At 48.3% G+C, this 23276-nt stretch overlaps 1 protein-coding gene across 1 annotated transcript in view; it reads left to right on the plus strand.

The window, feature by feature from the left end:
* Positions 1 to 23276, plus strand: part of LOC126292165 (uncharacterized) — a 291437-nt gene that overhangs the window by 220801 nt on the left and 47360 nt on the right. Inside the window, exon 7 of the mRNA XM_049986002.1 lies at positions 9637 to 10157. Within this exon, the coding sequence (XP_049841959.1) occupies positions 9637 to 10157 (521 nt within the window). The remainder of the gene's footprint in view (positions 1 to 9636; positions 10158 to 23276) is intronic.

A 23276-nucleotide genomic window follows, 5' to 3' on the forward strand; every position in this document is an offset into this window, starting at 1 on the left:
CTTATACACTTCGCCCAACGCTGCTCTAATTTGTTGATGCCTTCCAAATAATAGGTCTGCAAAATACATATTAGTTGCTGCAATCACCTCCTCGTTTGAATAAAATCTTTGTCCCGCCAGCCATTTCTTCAAATTGGGGAACAAACAGTAGTCCGAGGGATCCAAGTCTGGAGAACAGGGGGGATGTGAAACGAGTTGGAATCCTATTTGCATCAATTTTGCAACCACAGCTGCTGAGGTGTGTGCTGGTGTATTGTCGTGATGAAAAAGGACTTCTTTTGCGGTCCAACCGCCGGTGTTTTTCTTGCAGCTCGGTTTTCAAACGGTCCAATAACGATGAATAATATTCACCTGTAATAGTTTTACCTTTTTTCCACATAGTCGATGAGGATTATCCCTTGCGAATCCCAAAAGACAGTCACCATAATCTTCCCTGCAGAAGGAATAGTGTTCGCCTTTTTTGGTGCAGATTCTCCTTTGTTAACCCATCGTTTAGATTGTTGTTTGGTCTCAGGAGTATGGTAATGTATCAATGTTTCTTCCACAGTGACGAAAAGACGCTTAAAGTCCTGCGGATTCTTCCTGAACAGCTGCAAACCATCCTTACAACACTTCACACGATTCCGTTTTTGGTCGAGCGTGAGTAATCGCGGAACCCATCTTGCAGATAGCCTTCTAATGTCCAAATGTGTATGCAAAATATTATGTACCCGCTCATTCGAGATGCCCACAGCACCAGCAATCTCACGCACCTTAACTCTTCTGTCATCCGTCACCATATCATGGATTTTATCAATGATTTCTGGAGTCGTAACCTCCAACGTTCAGCATCACTTGTGCCCAAATGGTCATTCCGAAAATTTTGAAACCTGTTATAAACTGTTCTAATCGAACGTGTCGAGTCACCGTAATGTTTATCAAGCTTCTCTTTAGTCTCCCCAGCTTCTCTTTCGTCTCCTGAGGCGTTTTGGCTTTCATAAAGTAATGTTTAATCACTGCACTAAATTCTTTTTCGTCCGTTTTTTGACAATCACACGACTCCCTTGATTCGCACGAATGTAAAACACAAACAAATAGACCAATATGGCTGATACTTGGTGTGCGTTCTTTCCAAAGAAGCCACTAACTACCACGCGACCACTACGGTCGAATCCTGCCACGGGCATCGATGTGAATGATGTCCTTAGGTCAGTTGGGTTTCAGTAGTTCTAAGTTCTAGGGGACTGATGAACTCATAAGTTAAGTCTCATAGTTCCCAGAGACATTTGAACCATTCGTCCATATTTTTGGAACTGGAAGTATGGACCAAAACAAGAAAAAGGAGTCCAGTAATCATGTGCTCCAAAATGCAGTCCTTAAGAGCTATGAGCACTTGTTTATCTTTGCTACTTTGAAACACTTCTAATGATCAAGTGCTCCTAACTTGCAAGGTATGCGTTTTCGAGCTCATGTTTGCTGGACATTTTTTTCTTACCACTTCCCAAAATATGGAAAGCAAGGAACCTGCACTAGAAGAGACTTGTTTCACAGTATCTAAGATGAAAAATTCCACATCCTTCCGTAACCCGAGGTTGCGCTCCGTCTCTAATGACCTCGTTGTCGACGGGACGTTAAACACTAATCTCCTCCTCCTCCATCCGGAGGTTATAACTAGCTACACTTTTGTACCTCACAAGCAGTACGGTGGATGGTAGTTCGTGCCAGCCTTTGTCGTGTTTGACACGCTTCTTATTTCACAGACATGGTGTTTGACACAGTAATGCTGAACCGCAGGTGTAACCCCTTATTCGAAGTAAGGGTTAGACTGCTTGATGACATTTACCTATTACGGAGTTTTTTGATGGATAAATAAAGATGTGCGTCTTTAGCGAACAGATCCTTCACTCTAAGCGTTCTGCCCCGTTTTATTCTTACATCTACAGCTACACGACTACCCTGCAACTCACACTGTGATTGGGAGAAGGTGCTTGGAACCAACTTAAGACTGTCTCCACCACTCCACTCTCAAATATCACGTGCGAAGAATAAACGCCTAAATCATTAGCCAAATGAAACTACATGCAGAAAATAACAGAACATCTTTAACGACTAGAGACAGGAAGTTCGTATTCACAGGCCATGTACGTACATTACTGGCCATTACAATTACTACACCACGAAGATGACGTGCTACAGACGCGAAATTTAACCGACAGGAAGAAGATGCTGTTATATGCAAATGATTAGCTTTGAAGAGCATTCACACAAGACTGGCGCCGGTGACGAAACCAACAACGTGCTGACATGAGGAAAGTTTCCAACCGATTTCTCACACACAAACAGCAGTTGACCGGCGTTTCCTGGTGAAACGTTGTTGTGATGTCTCGTGTAAGGAGGAGAAATGCGTACCATCACGTTTCCGACTTTGATAAAGGTTACATTGTAGTCTATCGCAATTGCGGTTTATCGTATCGCCATATTGCTGCTCGCGTTGGTCGAGATCCAATGACTGTTACCAGAATATGGAATAGGTGGGTTCAGGAGGGTAATACGGAACGTCGTGCTGGATCCCAACGGCCTCGTATCACTAGCACTCGAGATGACAGGCATCTTATCCGCATGGCTGTAACGGATCGTGCAGCCACGTCTCGATCCCTGAGTCAACAGATGGGGACGTTTGCAAGACAACAACCGTCTGCATGAACAGTTCGACGACGTTTGCAGCAGCATGGACTATCAGCTCGGAGACCGTGGCTGCGGTTACCCTTGACGCTGCATCACAGACAGGAGCGGCCCCGCTGGTGTACTCAACGACGGACGGCAAAACGTCATTTTTTCGGATGAATACAGCTTCTGATTACAGCATCATGATGGTCGCATCCGTGTTTGGCGACATCGCGCTGAACGCACATTGGAAGCGTGTATTGGTCATCGACATAATGGCGTATCACCCGGCTTGATAGTATGGTGTGCCATTGGTTACACGTCTCGGTCAGATCTTGTTCGCATTGCCGGCACTTTGAACAGTGGACGTTACATTTCAGATCCCTTCGAAACCCTACATTTCAGCGGGATAATGCACGACCGCATGTTGCAGGTCCTGTACGGGCCTTTCTGGATACAGAAATTGTTCGACTGCTCCCATGGCCACCACATTCTCCAGATCTCTCACCAACTGAAAATGTCTGGTCAGTGGTGGTCGAGCAACTGGCTCGTCACAATACGCCAGTCACTACTCTTGATGAACTGTGGTATCTTGTTGAAGCTGCTTGGGCAGCTGTACCTGTACACGCCATCCAAGCTCTGTTTGACTCAATGCCCAGGCGTATCAAGGCTGTTATTACGGCCAGAGGCGGTTATTCTGGGTACTGATTTCTCAGGATCTAAGCACCGAAATTGTGTGAAAATGTAATCACATATCAGTTATAATACACTCCTGGAAATGGAAAAAAGAACACATTGACACCAGTGTGTGAGACCCACCATACTTGCTCCGGACACTGCGAGAGGGCTGTACAAGCAATGATCACACGCACGGCACACCGCACACCGCGGTGTTGGCCGTCGAATGGGGCTAGCTGCGTAGCATTTGTGCACCGCCGCCGTCAGTGTCAACCAGTTTGCCGTGGCATACGGAGCTCCATCGCAGTCTTTAACACTGGTAGCATGCCGCGACAGCGTGGACGTGAACCGTGTGTGCAGTTGACGGACTTTGAGCGAGGGCGTATAGTGGGCATGCGGGAGGCCGGGTGGACGTACCGCCGCATTGCTCAACACGTGGGGCGTGAGGTCTCCACAGTACATCGATGTTGTCGCCAGTGGTCGGCGGAAGGTGCACGTGCCCGTCGACCTGGGACCGGACCGCAGCGACGCACGGATGCACGCCAAGACTGTAGGATCCTACGCAGTGCCGTAGGGGACCGCACCGCCACTTCCCAGCAAATTAGGGACACTGTTGCTCCTGGGGTATCGGCGAGGACCATTCGCAACCGTCTCCATGAAGCTGGGCTACGGTCCCGCACACCGTTAGGCCGTCTTCCGCTCACGCCCCAACATCGTGCAGACCGCCTCCAGTGGTGTCGCGACAGGCGTGAATGGAGGGACGAATGGAGACGTGTCGTCTTCAGCGATGAGAGTCGCTTCTGCCTTAGTGCCAATGATGGTCGTATGCGTGTTTGGCGCCATGCAGGTGAGCGCCACAATCAGGACTGCATACGACCGAGGCACACAGGGCCAACACCCGGCATCATGGTGTGGGGAGCGATCTCCTACACTGGCCGTACACCTCTGGTGATCGTCGAGGGGACACTGAATAGTGTACGGTACATCCAAACCGTCATCGAACCCAACGTTCTACCATTCCTAGACCGGCAAGGGACCTTGCTGTTCCAACAGGACAATGCACGTCCGCAGGTTTCCCGTGCCACCCAACGTGCTCTAGAAGGTGTAAGTCACCTACCCTGGCCAGCAAGATCTCCGGATCTGTCCCCCATTGAGCATGTTTGGGACTGGATGAAGCGTCGTCTAACGCGGTCTGCACGTCCAGCACGAACGCTGGCCCAACTGAGGCGCCAGGTGGAAATGGCATGGCAAGCCGTTCCACAGGACTACATCCAGCATCTCTACGATCGTCTCCATGAGAGAATAGCAGCCTGCATTGCTGCGAAAGGTGGATATACACTGTACTAGTGCCGACATTGTGCATGCTCTGTTGCCTGTGTCTATGTGCCTGTGGTTCTGTCAGTGTGATCATGTGATGTATCTGACCCCAGGAATGTGTCAATAAAGTTTCCCCTTCCTGGGACAATGAATTCACGGTGTTCTTATTTCAATTTCCAGGAGTGTATAATATATTTGTCCAATGAATGCCCGTTTATCATCTGCATTTCTTTTTGGTGTAGCACTTGTAATGGGCAGTAGTGTATTAGCATTTTATGATCTGACTTGTAATTAAAATAATTAACATTTTATATGGTCATGAGAGTGGTGAACCTTTCATCGATGTAAGTATACTGTGGTGTGCGTACTGTAAGATCTCCGGTACACACACCATCAGATTATTTGACTTGTCACTCTAACGAAGTAGGCGAGTGTCAGCAATATGTCTCGTGGCCTTATCGTGGCGTGTTTATCTTCTGCCGTTAGGTCAGACGATAGAAATGCCACTTGCACGTTTAGAGTAGCAGATTGACGGTGAACAGCTTTAAACAGAACTTGATTAATTTTTACACATATTTGTTAAAATTAAACAAATCATAGATATTACATAACTTGATTCTGGATGCTGTTTACAATTGACTATCTGAAGTTCCTTTGTTCTTGGTATGTTAATCTTACTCTCACATATCTCTGATACTTGAGAAAGTGTCTATGCATTTCTCTTCATGGCTATGTACAGGAATATGATAATCTTATTAGGCGAAGACTGAAACTTGGCTATAGACTGGTACAGACAAATACAGACAAATGCAGACTGACTAATCGGAGGTCTGTACACTCGTTATAATACCTCGCGTGTTCAGGTATCACTGCGCAAGTGTGATCCGCGAGTAGAAAAGGTTCTACGTTAGCAGCAATCTCGTTGGTTGCGTTACATATTAATAAGCGGATTGGCGGAAGCAGAATTGCCCCCCTTCCATCCTCTTTTTTCCCCACCTCCCGACCCTCTGCCCCCTTCTCTCCCCCTTTTGCATTTCCCTCCACTTCCTGCTCTCATTCCCTCTCGTATCTCCCCTGACCCTCTCCCCCTTTATTAGTCCTCTGCCTCCTTGGTTCCCCTCCCTTTTCGTTTTTTTCCTTCCTCCCCTCTCCTCCAGGTCCCCCCCCCCCCCCCATATGCCTTTGGCTCGCGAGTGTCATCTCTGTGCCGCCATTTTTATGCAGTGTTTTACAGTGAGTGTTCCGTGTTGTGTTTTTTGGGAAGTGTTGCGAACGGCCATCATACTGTCGCTGGGTGTTCTTTTTATCTCTTGCGAACAGAAACCAGACTGTCGCCATGTTTTTTAATTGTGTGTGTACTCTGTTACTTGTCTGATTCCTGTGTCTCTCATTAACATTGCCAACCCCTTTTGCTTTCTGTTTTAACTTTCCGCATTTTTCCGTCATTTTACACTTTAAGTCACCGTTTTATCACCTGTTTTTCATGTTTCTTTTCTTCTTCCGCTTTTTTAAAAAAATGTCTGTAGGCTGTAGAGCAGCGTACTAAGCTGCTGCCAGCTGCCCCCTTTGGGGGGAATTAAAAATCAATAAGAGAAAAAAAAAAGAAACAGAATTTGGTCCGTCTCTAAGACAGCGCCATCTCATAGTGCGGAGATGGACAAGTGCTGCACCTGCGCTGTTGTGCTTAGCAGGACGCACTCTATTGGGAAAGTTGTGTACGCGCTGACTATGCGGAACTATGTACACAACATATAGCGTAAGGAGGGCTATGCGTGAAGCGTTCAGTGAATTCGAAAGTAAAATTCTATGTACTGACTTGACAGAAAAACCTAGGAAGTTCTGGTCTTACGTTAAATCAGTAAGAGGCTCGAAACAGCAAATCTAGACACTCTGGGATGATGGGATTGAAACAGAGGATGACATGCGTAAAGTTGAAATACTAAACATCTTTTTCCAAAGCTGTTCCACAGTGGAAGACCGCACTGTAGTTCCTTTTCTAAATCCTCACACAAACGAAAAAACGGCTGAAATCGAACTAAGTGTCCAAGGAATAGAAAAGCAACTGGAATCACTCAACAGGGGAAAGTCCACTGGACCTGACGGAATACCAATTCGATTCTACACAGAGCACGGGAAAGAACTTGCCCCCTTCTAACAGCCGCGCACCGCAAGTCTCTAGAGGAACGGAAGGTTCCAAATGATTGGAAAAGAGCACAGGTAGCCCCAGTCTTCAAGAAGAGTCGTCGAGCACATGCACAAAACTATAGACCTATATCTCTGACGTCGATCTGTTGTAGAACTTCACAACATGTTTTTTGCTCAAGTATCATGTCGTTATTGGAAACCCAGAAACTACTCTGTAGGAATCAACATGGATTCCGGAAACAGCGATCGTGTGAGACCCAAGTCGCTTTATTTGTTCATGAGACCCAGAAATTATTAGATACAGGCTCCCAGGTAGATGCTATTTTGCTAGACTTCCGGAAGGCGTTCAATACAGTTCGGCACTGTCACCTGATAAACAAAGTAAGAGCCTACGGAGTATCAGACCAGCTGTGTGGCTGGATTGAAGAGTTTTTAGCAATTCTTATCAATGGAGAGACGTCTGCAGACGTTAAAGTAACCTCTGGCTTGCCACAGGGGAGTGTTATGGGCCCATTGTTTTTCACAATATACACTCTTGGAAATTGAAATAAGAACACCGTGAATTCATTGTCCCAGGAAGGGGAAACTTTATTGACACATTCCTGGGGTCAGATACATCACATGATCACACTGACAGAACCACAGGCACATAGACACAGCCAACAGAGCATGCACAATGTCGGCACTAGTACAGTGTATATCCACCTTTCGCAGCAATGCAGGCTGCTATTCTCCCATGTAGACGATCGTAGAGATGCTGGATGTAGTCCTGTGGAACGGCTTGCCATGCCATTTCCACCTGGCGCCTTAGTTGGACCAGCGTTCGTGCTGGACGTGCAGACCGCGTGAGACGACGCTTCATCCAGTCCCAAACATGCTCAATGGGGGACAGATCCGGAGATCTTGCTGGCCAGGGTAGTTGACTTACACCTTCTAGAGCACGTTGGGTGGCACGGGATACATGCGGACGTGCATTGTCCTGTTGGAACAGCAAGTTCCCTTGCCGGTCTAGGAATGGTAGAACGTTGGGTTCGATGACGGTTTGGATGTAACGTGCACTCTTCAGTGTCCCCTCGACGATCACCAGAGGTGTACGGCTAGTGTAGGAGATCGCTCCCCACACCATGATGCCTGGTGTTGGCCCTGTGTGCCTCGGTCGTATGCAGTCCTGATTGTGGCGCTCACCTGCATGGCGCCAAACACGCATACGACCATCATTGGCACCAAGGCAGAAGCGACTCTCATCGCTGAAGACGACACGTCTCCATTCGTCCCTCCATTCACGCCTGTCGCGACACCACTGGAGGCGGGCTGCACGATGTTGGGGCGTGAGCGGAAGACGGCCTAACGGTGTGCGGGACCGTAGCCCAGCTTCATGGAGACGGTTGCGAATGGTCCTCGCCGATACCCCAGGAGCAACAGTGTCCCTAATTTGCTGGGAAGTGGCGGTGCGGTCCCCTACGGCACTGCGTAGTATCCTACGGTCTTGGCGTGCATCCGTGCGTCGCTGCGGTCCGGTCCCAGGTCGACGGGCACGTGCACCTTCCGCCGACCACTGGCGACCACATCGATGTACTGTGGAGACCTCACGCCCCACGTGTTGAGCAATTCGGCGGTACGTCCACCCGGCCTCCCGCATGCCCACTATACGCCCTCGCTCAAAGTCCGTCAACTGCACATACGGTTCACGTCCACGCTGTCGCGGCATGCTACCAGTGTTAAAGACTGCGATGGAGCTCCGTATGCCACGGCAAACTGGCTGACACTGACGGCGGCGGTGCACAAATGCTGCGCAGCTAGCGCCATTCGACGGCCAACACCGCGGTTCCTGGTGTGTCCGCTGTGCCGTGCGTGTGATCATTGCTTGTACATCCCTCTCGCAGTGTCCGGAGCAAGTATGGTGGGTCTGACACACCGGTGTCAATGTGTTCTTTTTTCCATTTCCAGGAGTGTATATAAATGACCTAAGTAGATAGTGTTGGAAGTTCCATGCGGCTTTTTGCAGATGATGCTGTAGTATACAGAGAAGTTGAGCAATTGAAAATTGAAGTGAATTGCAGGAAGATCTGCAGCGATAGGCACTTGGTGCAGGGAGTGGAAACTGACCCTTAACATAGACAAATGTAATCTATTGCGAATACATAGATAGAAGGATCCTTTATTGTATGATTATATGATAGCGGAACAAACACTGGTAGCAGTTACTTCTGTTAAATATCTGGGAGTATGCGTGCGGAATGATTTGAAGTGGATGGTCATATGAAATTAATTGTTGGTAAGACGGGTACCAGTTTGAGATTCATTGGGAGAGTCCTTAGAAGAAGTAGTCAATCAACAAAGGAGGTGGCTTACAAAACACTCGTTCGACCTATACTTGAGTATTGCTCAACAGTGTGGGATCCGTACAAGATCGGGTTGACGGAGGAGATAGAGAAGATCCAAAGAAGAGCGTCGCGTTTCGTCACAGGGTTATTTGGTAAGCGTGATAGCGTTATGGAGATGTTTAGCAAACTCAAGTGGCAGACTCTGCAAGAGAGGCGCTCTGCATTGCGGTGTAGCTTGCTCGCCAGGTTTCGAGAGGGTGCGTTTCTGGATGAGGTATCGAATGTATTGCTTCCCCCTACTTATACCTGCCAAGGAGATCACGAATGTAAAATTAGAGAGATTCGAGCGCGCACGGAGGCTTTCAGACAGTCGTTCTTCCCGCGAACCATACGCGACTGGAACAGAAAAGGGAGGTAATGATAGTGGCACGTAAAGTACCCTCTGCCACACACCGTTGGGTGGCCTGCGGAGTATAAATGTAGATGTAGATGTACCCAGCAAATGTACAGAAGTGGCTGTTGATTGCAGGTGGCTGAGGCCATCCGGGAGAAGGTGCAGATGGGGGTGGAGAGGATGTCCGACCTGACGCGGCCGGTGATGGAGCCGCTGGTGGAGGCGACGCACAAGATCTCGCACAACCTGGGGCTCGGCGCCCAGGCCCCGGGGTCCGGCTTCCAGGACAAGATGGGCGGCGTGGCGGCGGTGGCGGCGGCGCACCCGGCGCTGCTGCCCGCGCTGGGGCTGGTGGCCGGCGGAGCGGCGCTCGGCCTGGGGGCCGTCGCCGTGGGCCGCTTCCTCGACGTCGACGCCCTGCGCCGCAGCGGCGACGACGCCGGCGCCGACCTGCCACTGGAGCACAAGCGCGCGCTGCAGGCCGTCGCGCAGACGCTCGGGGACCCCCAGCAGCTGGTCGTATACCGACCCGGCACCGACGGCGCCGACCAGCGCCCGAAGAGGGCCTCCGGCGACCGCGACCGCGACGTCATTCTGGTGCTCGAGGAGGCACCCGGTACACCAGTCAGGACCAAGAGGTCTACACCGCCACTGAGGTAACTCTCACTTTCCGCAGATACTCTCACCGCACAACCCTTCTCGCTCGAAGGGCTCTTCAGTTTAGCACCGAGGTAACTGTCATTTTCCTCAGATATTCTCAATAATCTCACTTCTTGCAAGGAAACCTCCCCATCGCACCCCCCTCGAATTTAGTATTTTAACTTCAGTGACAACGGCCACGAAAGCCAGCAGGCTTACATAATACAGGGTGTTACAAAAAGGTATGGCCAAACTTTCAGGAAACATTCCTTACTTTCCATGTTAGAGCTCATTTTATTACCTCTCTTCAAATCACATTAATCACGGAATGGAAACACACAGCAACAGCTCGTACCAGCGTGACTTCAAACACTTTGTTACACGAAATGTTCAAAATGCCCTCCGTTAGCGAGGATACATGCATCCACCCTCCGTCTCATGGAATCCCTGATGCGCTGATGCAGCCCTGGATAGTGGCGTATTGTATCACAGCCGTCCACAATACGAGCACGAAGAGTCTCTACATTTGGTACCGGGGTAGCGTAGACAAGAGCTTTCAAATGCCCCCATAAATGAAAGTCAAGAGGGTTGAGGTAAGGAGAGCGTGGAGGACATGGAATTGGTCCGCCTCTACCAATCCATCGGTCACCGAATCTGTTGTTGAGAAGCGTACGAACACTTCGAGTGAAATGTGCAGGAGCTGCATCGTGCATGAACCACATGTTGTGTCGTACTTGTAAAGGCCCATGTTCTAGCAGCACAGGTAGAGTATCCGGTATGAAATCATGATAACGTGCTCCATTGAGCGTATGTGGAAGAACATGGGGCCCAATCAAGACATCACCAACAATGCCTGCCCAAACTTTCACAGAAAATCTGTGTTGATGACGTGATTGCACAACATGTTGATAGTGAAAATTTACAATTTGATCACGTTGGAATGAAGCCTCATCCGTAAAGAGAACATTTTCACTGAAATGAGGATTGACACATTGTTGGATGAACCGTTCGCAGAAGTGGACCCGTGGAGACCAATCAGCTGCTAACAGTGCCTGCACACATCGTACATGGTACGGAAACAACTGCCGGCCGCGGTGGTCTCGCGGTTCTAGGCGCGCAGTCCGGAACCGTGCGACTGCTACGCTCGCAGGTTCGAATGGATGTGTGTGATGTCCTTAGGTTAGTTAGGTTTAAGTACTTCTAAGTTCTACGGGAGTGATGACCACAGCTGTTCTATAGTGCTCAGAGCCTAGCCCGGAAACAACTGGCTCTCCCGTAGCACTCTCCATACAGTGACGTAGTAAACGTTACCTTGTACAGGAGCAACTTCTCTGACGCTGATATAAGGATTATCGTAAAGTGCTCGAAGAATTGCCTCGTCCAATGCAGGTGTCCTCGTCGTTCTAGGTCTTCCCCAGTCGCGAGTCAGGATGGAATGTTCCGTGCTCCCTAAGACGCCGATCAATTGTTTGGAACGTGTTCCTGTCGGGACATCTTCGTTCTGGACATCTGTCTCGATACAAACGTACCGCGCCACGGCTATTGCCTCGTGCTAATCCGTTCATCAAACGGGCATCTGCCAACTCCGCATTTGTAAACATTGCACTGACTGCAAAACCATGTTCGTGATGAACACTAACCTGTTGATGCTACGTGCTGATGTGCTTGATGCTAGTACTGTAGAGCAATGAGTCGCATGTCAACACAAGCACCGAAGTCAACATTACCTTCCTTCAATTGGGCCAACTGGCGGTGAATAGGGGAAGTACAGTACATACTGACGAAACTAAATTGAGCTCTAACATGGAAATTAAGCGTTTCCGGACACATGTCCACATAACATCTTTTCTTTATTTGTGTGTGAGGAATGTTTCCTGAAAGTTTTTTCGTACCTTTTTGCAACACCCTCTATATTCTGATGGTATACCCAAGAACCTTTCGAGCAAGAAGTAAAGTGAAACTTCCTAGCAGATTAAAACTGTGGGCAGACCGAGACTCGAACTCGGGACCTTTGCGTTTCGCGTGCAAGTGCTCTACCAACTGAGCTACCCAAGCACGACACACGCCCCGTCGTCACAGCTTCACTTCTGCCAGTACTTCGTCTCCTACCTCCCAAACTTCACAGAAGCTCTCCTGCGAACCTTGCAGAACTAGCGCTCCTGAAAGAAAGGATATTGCGGAGACATGGCTTAGCCACAGCCTGGGGGATGTTTCCAGGATGAAATTTTCGCTATACAGTGGAGTGCTAGTTCAGCAAGGTTCGCAGGAGAGCTTCTGTAAAGTTTGCAAGGTAGGAGACGAGGTACTGGCAGAAGTAAAGCTGTGAGGACGGGGCGTGAGTCGTGCTTGAGTAGCTCAGATGTTTTATTTATTTATTTATTTATTTTTGCAGAGGATGCTTTTCATTTAGTGTTTGTGACTGCCTAATTTTGTATCCAAATAGAATACCAATAAAAAATAAGAAAAAAGTTACAAAAAAGTTGGTAGAGCACTTGCCGGCGAAAGGCAAAGGCCCCGAGTTCGAGTCTCGGTCCGGCACACAGTTTTAATCTGCCAGGAAGTTTCATATCAGCGCACACTCCGCTGTAGAGTGAAAATTTTATTCTAACCAGGGAACCTCCCATTCGCACCTCCCTCAGATTTAGTTAAATGTTGGCACAGTGGATAGGCCTTGAAAAACTGAACACAGATCAATCGAGAAAACAGGAAGAAGTTGTGTGGAACTATGAAAAAAATAAGGAAAATATACTTAGTAGTCCATGTGCAAGATAAGCAACATCAAGGATACAGTGAGCTCCGGAGCGCCGTGGTCACGTGATTAGCGTGAGCACCTGCAGAACGAGCGGTCCTTCGTTCAAGTCTTCCATCGAGTGAAAAGTTTAACATTTTATTTTCGCAAAGTTATGATTTGCCCGTTCGCTCATTGACGTCTCTGTTCACTGTAATAAGTTTAGTGTCGTGCGATTAGTAGACGAATGGACGTGCCTATCCAATGGGAACCGAAAACATTTGATTGCAAGATCGTAGGTCAACCGATTCCTCCACAGGAAAACACGTCTGATATATTCTATACGACACTGTTGACGGCATGTGCGTCACACGACAGGAGTATGTTATCGACCCACCTAACTTGTGCACTTGGCGAATGGATAAAAAGCTCACGGTATCGTTTATATTGCTTATCTTAGACATGGACTACTCAGTTTGCATATTTTGCTTATTTTTTTCATAGTTCCACCCAACTTGTTCCTGTTTTCTCGAATGATCTGTGTTCAGTTTGTCAAGGTCTATCTACTGTGCCAACTTATAACTAAATCTGAGGGGGGTGCGATGGGGAGGTTCCCTTGTTACAATGAAATTTTTACTATACAGCGGAGTGTGCGCTGATATGAAACTTCCTTGCAGATTAAAACTGTGTGCCGAACCGAGACTCGAACTCGGGACCTTTGCCTTTCGAGGGCAGGTGCTCTACCAACTGAGCTACTCCGCTGTAGAGTGAAAAATTAATTCTGGAAACATCCCCCAGGCTGTGGTTAAGCCATGTCTCCGCAATATCCTTTCTTTGACGAGTGCTAGTTCTGCAAGGTTCGCAGGAGAGCTTCTGTAAGGTTTGGAAGGTAGGAGACGAGGTACTGGCAGAAGTAAAGCTGTGAGGACTGGGCGTGAGTCGTGCTTGGGTAGCTCAGACGGTGGAGCACTTGCCCGCGAAAGGCAGCGGTCCCGAGTTCGAGTCTCGGTCCGACACAGAGTTTTATCTGCCAGGAAGCTTCATCTTGCTGGAAAAGTTCTTGGGTATAGCATGAGAATATGTTATATAAGTCTGCAGGCTTTCGTGGCCGTTGTCACTGAAGTTAAAATCTTCTGGGTTATTAGGCAGCGTCATGTTTCTTTTTAAATGTTCGACATTTCGACCCTTCTGCTGGGATCTTCCTCAGGATATTTTGGTCTCCACTACTGCTAGAACACTGTCTGAGACGAATGTCGCGTCCACTTACAAAGGGGGAGTTTTCTGGCGTTCGTGCTGGAGAAGTGATAGTATTGGTTAAAAATCAAATGGCTACCATGGGTGTCCAAGAGGGGCAATATTCGACCAACGGCCTTGCCGCAGTGGTACATGGGTTCCCGTCAGATCACCGAAGTTAAGCGCTGTCGGGCTGGGCTAGCACTCGGATGGGTGACCGTTCGGTCTGCCGAGCGCTGTTGGCAAGCGGGGTGCACTCAGCCCTTGTGAGCAAAACTCAGGAGCTGCTTGACTGGGAACAGCGGCTGCGGTCTCGTAAACTGACATACGGCCGGGAGAGCGGTGTGCTGACCACATGCCCCTCCATATCTGCATCCAGTGACGCCTGTGGGCTGAGGATGACATAGCAGCCGGTCTGTACCGTTGGGCCTTACACGGCCTGTTCGGACGCAGGGCAACATTCTTAAATGGCTGTGTTTAATATACAGTGTCTGATGAAGTGAGTTTGAAAATGTGCCGCATCTCAGGAAGCAAATTTGTCAGGAAGTATACAAAATTTACTGTAATACAAACGACTGATAGTAATCTAATTAATAATTATAGATTAATTTCGTACCCAAACAGTACAGAAACTAGCCAGAATAAAAAACTATAAAGTAAGAGGACATCCTTTCTAGTCGTTTCGAATTCTTTGATTCAACGAGCTAAAATTTCGTTCTCATATGGTTAAAGCCAGTGTTCCCAGCGAGTTACGAAATAAATCTAGGAAACGTTTACAACAAAATTTATTTATAGCCCCATACGAAACAAACGCAACAGAGAATAGTCACAAGACTGAGAAAGTCCTACTGTACATCAACAAAAATAATCAATGAATACTCCTCGAAGAAAAAGAACAAGCCGCAAACACTGAGAAAGGCTAACTAGATCTGACGTCATCTACAATATTTTCCTTGCATACAAAGCACATCTGATCACGTTAAGGGATTTCTTTCCTTGTTTGCATCCTTTCTATTTCATAATGTTGCTCAAAATACGTCTTGAAAATAAAATTTTTGGCTTTCACACTGGGAGTATAGTCTGGGGTTTGTAACCGACTAGATCAGCACGAGTAATCTTTCAAAACCACCCTCAAATTGGCCAGTAGAATCTACACTCCTGGAAATGGAAAAAAGAACACATTGACACCGGTGTGTCAGACCCACCATACTTGCTCCGGACACTGCGAGAGGGCTGTACAAGCAATGATCACACGCACGGCACAGCGGACACACCAGGAACCGCGGTGTTGGACGTCGAATGGCGCTAGCTGCGCAGCATTTGTGCACCGCCGCCGTCAGTGTCAGCCAGTTTGCCGTGGCATACGGAGCTCCATCGCAGTCTTTAACACTGGTAGTATGCCGCGACAGCGTGGACGTGAACCGTATGTGCAGTTGACGGACTTTGAGCGAGGGCGTATAGTGGGCATGCGAGAAGCCGGGTGGACGTACCGCCGAATTGCTCAACACGTGGTGCGTGAGGTCTCCACAGTACATTGATGTTGTTGCCAGTGGTCGGCGGAAGGTGCACGTGCCCGTCGACCTGAGACCGGACAGCAGCGACGCACGGATGCACGCCAAGACCGTAGGATCCTACGCAGTGCCGTAGGGGACCGCACCGCCACTTCCCAGCAAATTAGGGACACTGTTGCTCCTGGGGTATCGGCGAGGACCATTCGCAACCGTCTCCATGAAGCTGGGCTACGGTCCCTCACACCGTTAGGCCGTCTTCCGCTCACGCCCCAACATCGTGAAGCCCGCCTCCAGTGGTGTCGCGACAGGCGTGAATGGAGGGACGAATGGAGACGTGTCGTCTTCAGCGATGAGAGTCGCTTCTGCCTTGGTGCCAATGATGGTCGTATGCGTGTTTGGCGCCGTGCAGGTGAGCGCCACAATCAGGACTGCATACGACGGAGGCACACAGGGCCAACACCCGGCATCATGGTGTGGGGAGCGATCTCCTATACTGGCCGTACACCTCTGGTGATCGTCGAGGGGACACTGAATAGTGCACGGTACATCCAAACCGTCATCGAACCCATCGTTCTACCATTCCTAGACCGGCAAGGGAACTTGCTGTTCCAACAGGACAATGCACGTCCGCATGTATCCCGTGGCACCCAACGTACTCTAGAAGGTGTAAGTCAACTACCCTGGCTAGCAAGATCTCCGGATCTGTCCCCCATTGAGCATGTTTGGGACTGGATGAAGCGTCGTCTCACGCGGTCTGTACGTCCAGCACGGACGCTGGTCCAACTGAGGCGCCAGGTGGAAATGGCATGGTAAGCCGTTCCACAGGACTACATCCAGCATCTCTACGATCGTCTCCATGGGAGAATAGCAGCCTGCATTGCTGCGAAAGGTGGATATACACTGTACTAGTGCCGACATTGTGCATGCTCTGTTGCCTGTGTCTATGTTCCTGTGGTTCTGTCAGTGTGATCATGTGATGTATCTGACCCCAGGAATGTGTCAATAAAGTTTCCCCTTCCTGGGACAATGAATTCACGGTGTTCTTATTTCAGTTTCCAGGAGTGTACTTTTAACAGCCTAGGACTGAAATAAGTGAGTCCTCCACTCTCCAGTTTGTCACGTTATTGTGCAGGCATACCAACTGGACTGGCGAAATCGTAGCCCTATGACTGCATGCGGTGCTGTGTTATACTCCGTAACGTGGAGAAGATTCCACTTCCTGGAGAAGACATTTTTCTCGACCATGTACTACAGTACACATTCTTATGACTATGATCTGTACTACTAATATTTTAAGTATGACAAGGCGAATATCTGGCATGTTTTAATTTTACATTGTGTACTACAGTACATAGTCTTATGACTATGTACTGTACTACTAATATTTTAAGTATGACAAGGCCAACATCTGGCATGTTTTAATTTTATATTGTGAAATTTCTGAAGAAGGCTACATTATTACAGCCGAAACCTAGGTAAAGTTTCTCAGCTTATGCAACTGGAGGCTGAAATTAAATATATTTAAATTTTTCAGTTGCTGACTGTGCTGCAACAGGCTACAAATATTACTCTGAGTTTCTACGCTTTCCCTCGTGTTATTTTTATCCCTTTAATGTCTTGACTGATCCGTCTTTGGTGTTAAAGAAAAAAAAACATTATACTTTAAATTTATATGATATCTGTTTTGTCTGGAACAACCTGAACATCAGATATGACATTTTTATCTTGTCAGTGTTGTTACTGCTGCTAGACATTGTAATAGCCTACAATATAGTTGTTCCTATAGTTGTTCCTAAAGAAAAAATAAAAATATAATATTTCTTATTTACATTCAAAACTCAGCATTCTAAAGTTAGGGCACCGAAGAAATCACGAAGAACAAAGAAGTTGTTACCACTATTCAAAAAATGGTACAAATGGCTCTGAGCACTATGGGACTTAACTTTTGAGGTCATCAGTCCCCTAGAACTTAGAACTACTTAAACCTACCTAACCTAAGGACATCACACACATCCATGCCCGAGGCAGGATTCGAACCTGCGACCGCAGCGGTCGTACGGTTTCAGACTGTAGCACCTAGATCCGCACGGCCACCCCGGCCGGCTGTTACCACTATTGTTCTGACTCAAAATCGTGTAAAGCGGCCCCTAGACTGTCAGTAATATTATGCAGTATTAGTGACCGTCTGTGCACAAGATCGAAGGTTGTCCAACATATTGGACAAGATATTGTCCTGTTGGCCAACCGCTGAGATCAGTGGTTCACAACGTCGTGGTAGTTACCCAATGAGGGGTATTATGATATTTTCTAAGCAGTAAAAAACAGCAGGCTTCTGTTGCGTTTCGATAACAAAAGTACATTACTTTTAAAAGATCTGTACCATTTGCTGACTACATAAGTTACCAGTAATTACATTTTTGTTTCTAAATTAGCATTAACGCTTGATTCTACATCTACATCTACATTCATACTCCGCAAGCCACCCAACGGTGTGTGGCGGAGGGCACTTTACGTGCCACTGTCATTATCTCCCTTTTCTGTTCCAGTCGCGTATGGTTCGCGGGAAGAACGACTGCCGGAAAGCCTCCGTGCGCGCTCGAATCTCTCTAATTTTACATTCGTGATCTCCACGGGAGGTATAAGTAGGGGGAAGGAGTATATTCGATACCTCATCCAGAAACGCACCCTCTCGAAACCTGGCGAGCAAGCTACACCGCGATGCAGAGCAGAGTCTTGCAGAGTCTGCCACTTGAGTTCGCTAAACATCTCCGTAATGCTATCACGGTTACCAAATAACTCTGTGACAAAACACGTCACTCTTCTTTGGATCTTATCTATCTCCTCCGTCATCCCGATCTGGTACGGATCCCACACTGATGAGCAATACTCAAGTATAGGTCGAACGAGTGTTTTGTAAGCCACCTCTTTTGTTGATGGTCTGCATTTTCTAAGGACTCTCCCAATGAATCTCAACCTGGTACCCGCCTTACCAACAATAAATTTTATATGATCATTCTATTTCAAATCGTTCCGCACGTATACTCCCAGATATTTAACTGAAGTAACTGCTACCAGTGTTTGTTCCGCTATCATATAATCATATAATAAAGGATCCTTCTATCTACGTATTCGCAATAGATTACATTTGTTTATGTTAAGGGTCAGTTGCCACTCCCTACACCAAGTGCCTATCCGCTGCAGATCTTCCTGCATTTCGCTACAATTTTCTAATGCTTAAATTCTCTGTATACTACAGCATCATCTGCGAAAAGCCGCATGGAACTTCCGACACTATCTACTAGGTCATTTATATATATTGTGAAACGAAATGGTCCCATAACACTCCCCTGTGGCACGCCAGAGGTTACTTTAACGTCTGTAGACCTCTCTCCATTGATAACAACATGCTGTGTTCTGTTTACTAAAAACTCTTCAATCCAGCCACATAGCTGGTCTGATATTTCGTAGGCTCTTACTTTGTTTATCAGGCGACAGTGCCGAACTGTATCGAACGCCTTCCGGAAGTCTAGGAAAATAGTATCTACCTGGGAGCCTGTATCTAATAATTTCTGGGTCTCATGAACAAATAAAGCGACTTGGGTGTCACAAGATCGCTGTTTCCGGAATCCATGTTGATTCCTACAGAGTAGTTTCTGGGTTTCCAAAAACGACATGACACTCGCGCGAAACACAAGTTCTAAAATTCTACAACAGATCGACGTCAGAGATATAGGTCTATAGTTTCGCGCATCTGTTCGACGACCCTTTTTGAAGACTGGGACTACCTGTGCTCTTTTCCAATCATTTGGAACCTTCCATTCCTCTAGAGACTTGCGGTACACGGCTGTTAGAAAGGGGGCAAGTTCCTTCGCAAGTTCTTTCAGTGTTGTGGAGGTTCCAGCTGGTGAAATCAATGTACGAAGATCTTCTTTGCCCAAGAATCCACTCACTACACATATACTTTCTACTTTCAGCCATTTATCTATGGCTGTAAAATTGAGATACATACTCTGAGATGACGAAAGTCGTGGGATATCTCCTAATACAGTGTTTGACCTCCTTTTTCCCGCCGGAGCGCGGCAACTCGTCGAGGCATTGACTCAATAAGACGTTGGAAACTCCGTGCAGAAATATTGAGCCATGCTGTCTCTGCAGCCGTCCATAACTGCGAAAGTGTTTCCAGCGAAAGATTTTTTGCACGTACTGACCTCTCCATTATATTCCATAAATGTTCAACGATTCATGTTGGGCGATCGGACTGGCCAAATCATTCTCTCGAATTGGCCAGAATGTTCTTCAAAACAATTGTGGCCCGGTGACATGGCGCGTTGTCACCCATAAATGATTCCATCGCTATTTGGGTACACGAAGTCCCTGAATGCCTGCAAATGGTCTCCGAGTCACAGAACACAAACTTTTACAGTCAGTGATCGGTTCATTCTATGTAAACACAGCCCACACCAATATCCAGCCATCACCAGCTTGCACAGTGCATTGTTGACAACTTGGGTTCAAGGACTCTTCAGTCTCCGCCACACTGCCATTTAGTTCGATTATGGTTGCGAAACGAATAGTGAAGCAATTTCTGATCTGTTGCGAGATCTACCTACAATTCGGACGAGGCGTTTTCGTGATATACTTAAGCATATTTGATAAACGAGGTGCGACAATAAAGTAATGAGAGTGATGTGAAAAAAGGTTGCTTATACCAAATTTCAGGCATTACTTCTCACTACAGACGACGCAGTGGCCAACGGCCTTCACTTAACGACCGACAGCAGCGGCATTCTGTAGAGTTGTCAGTGCTAACGGACAAGCAACACTGCGTGAAATATAACGAACGTATGCGTTAGAACAGTGCAGCGTTAATCAGATATCGCAGCAGACGACTGACACGATTGTCTCTCGTAACAGTGCATCGCCTGCAACGCCTATCGTGCAGTTGTGACCGTACCGGCTGGACCCTAGACGCATCAAAACCTTGCCCCAGTCAGGTGAGTCCCGATTTCAGTTGCTGAGAGCTGATGGTAGGGTTCGAGTATGGCACACACCCCATGAAGCCATGCAAACAAGTTGTCACCCAGACAACGTGTGGTGTCACGGCCAGACACCACACCTGCTAGGTGGTAGCCTTTAAATCGGCCACGGTCCGTTAGTATACGTCGGACCCGCGTGTCGCCACTATCAGTGGTTGCAGACCGAGCGCCGCCACACGGCAGGTCTAGAGAGACTTCCTAGCACTCGCCCCAGTTGTACAGCCGACTATGCTAGCGATGGTTCACTGTCTACATACGCTCTCATTTTGCAGAGACGACAGTTTAGCATAGCCTTCAACTACGTCATTTGCTACGACCTAGCAAGGCGCCATATTCAGTTACTATAATTACTTCAAGAATGTACACTCTTGGAAATGGAAAAAAGAACACATTGACACCGGTGTGTCAGAGCCACCATACTTGCTCCGGACACTGTGAGAGGGCTGTACAAGCAATGATCACACGCACGGAACAGCGGACACACCAGGAACCGCGGTGTTGGCCGTGGAATGGCGCTAGCTGCGCAGCATTTGTGCACCGCCGCCGTCAGTGTCAGCCAGTTTGCCGTGGCATACGGAGCTCCATCGCAGTCTTTAACACTGGTAGCATGCCGCGACAGCGTGGACGTGAACCGTATGTGCAGTTGACGGACTTTGAGCGAGGGCGTATAGTGGGAATGCGGGTGGCCGGGTGGACGTACCGCCGAATTGCTCAACACGTGGGGCGTGAGGTCTCCACAGTACATCGATGTTGTCGCCAGTGGTCGGCGGAAGGTGCACGTGCCCGTCGACCTGGGACCGGACCGCAGCGACGCACGGATGCACGCCAAGACCGTAGGATCCTACGCAGTGCCGTAGGGGACCGCACCGCCACTTCCCAGCAAATTAGGGACACTGTTGCTCCTGGGGTATCGGCGAGGACCATTCGCAACCGTCTCCATGAAGCTGGGCTACCGTCCCGCACACCGTTAGGCCGTCTTCCGCTCACGCCCCAATATCGTGCAGCCCGCCTCCAGTGGTGTCGCGACAGGCGTGAATGGAGGGACGAATGGAGACGTGTCGTCTTCAGCGATGAGAGTCGCTTCTGCCTTGGTGCCAATGATGGTCGTATGCGTGTTTGACGCCGTGCAGATGAGCGCCACAATCAGGACTGCATACGACCGAGGCACACAGGGCCAACACCCGGTATCATGGTGTGGGGAGCGATCTCCTACACTGGCCGTACACCTCTGGTGATCGTCGAGGGGACACTGAATAGTATACGTTACATCCAAACCGTCATCGAACCCATCGTTCTACCATTCCTAGGCCGGCAAGGGAACTTGCTGTTCCAACAGGACAATGCACGTCCGCATGTATCCCGTGCCACCCAACGTGCTCTAGAAGGTGTAAGTCAACTACCCTGGCCAGCAAGATCTCCGGATGTGTCCCCCATTGAGCATGTTTGGGACTGGATGAGTCGTCGTCTCACGCGGTCTGCACGTCCAGCACGAACGCTGGTCCAACTGAGGCGCCAGGTGGAAATGGCATGGCAAGCCGTTTCACAGGACTACATCCAGCATCTCTACGATCGTCTCCGTGGGAGAATAGCAGCCTGCATTGCTGCGAAATGTGGATATACACTGTACTAGTGCCGACATTGTGCATGCTCTGTTGCCTGTGGTATGTGCCTGTGGTTCTGTCAGTGTGATCATGTGATGTATCTGACCCCAGGAATGTGTCAATAAAGTTTCCCTTTCCTGAGACAATGAATTCACGGTGTTCTTATTTCAATTTCCAGGAGTGTATTTCGAACAGATAATATTGTGAATCATGTACCATCAAGAGCGACGTTCATCATTAATGGATTAAAGTTAAGAATCAAACTAATTACGTCCACTTTCTGAATTCTCATCCCTTGTCATGTTCCAGATCTCACTTCAGTATAGTCCTTCCCTCCTCACGCTAGCCTGCTTGAGCTAAAACGCGTGCATTTCGGCCTCCACTCGTAACACGGTGTTGGCTCTTCTGCTAACACAAAACAATGTACATCCTGGTAATGGCTGTGTTTACATGAAATGAACTGGAATCTCTGGCCTAACTGAACCGATCACTGTCTGTAAATGGACATGTCTGGCTACTTGGAGACCATTTGCAGCCAGCCAACGACAGAATTTTTATGGATCACAAAGTGCCATTATACTGGGCCCCAATTGTCTGCGACAGTTTGAAGAACATTCTGGGCAATTCGAGCGAATCATTTAGCCGCCTAGATCGCCTGACGTGAATCCCATCAAACATTTAAGGGATGTAATGGAGAGGTCAACTTGAGCACAGGCTCCTGCACCGGCAACACTTTCGCAATCGTGGACGGCTATAGAGGCTGCATGACTCAATATTTCTGCAGGGGATTTCCAAGCACTTGTTGAGTCCATGCCATATCGAGCTGCTGCCGGGCGAAAGGAGGTTTGACACGTTATTAGGAGGTATCCCATGACTTTTATCTTCTCAGTGCATACTGTGCAAGGCAAAATGGGGCTATCCAAAATCGGCGTCGCCGGCCAGTGTGGCCGAGTGGTTCTAAGCGCTTCAGTCTGGAACCGCGCAACCACTACAGTCGCAGGTTCGAATCCTGCCTCGGCCATGGATG

Source organism: Schistocerca gregaria, chromosome 9 (genome assembly GCF_023897955.1).
Source record: "Schistocerca gregaria isolate iqSchGreg1 chromosome 9, iqSchGreg1.2, whole genome shotgun sequence".
Classification (NCBI taxonomy): domain Eukaryota; kingdom Metazoa; phylum Arthropoda; class Insecta; order Orthoptera; family Acrididae; genus Schistocerca; species Schistocerca gregaria.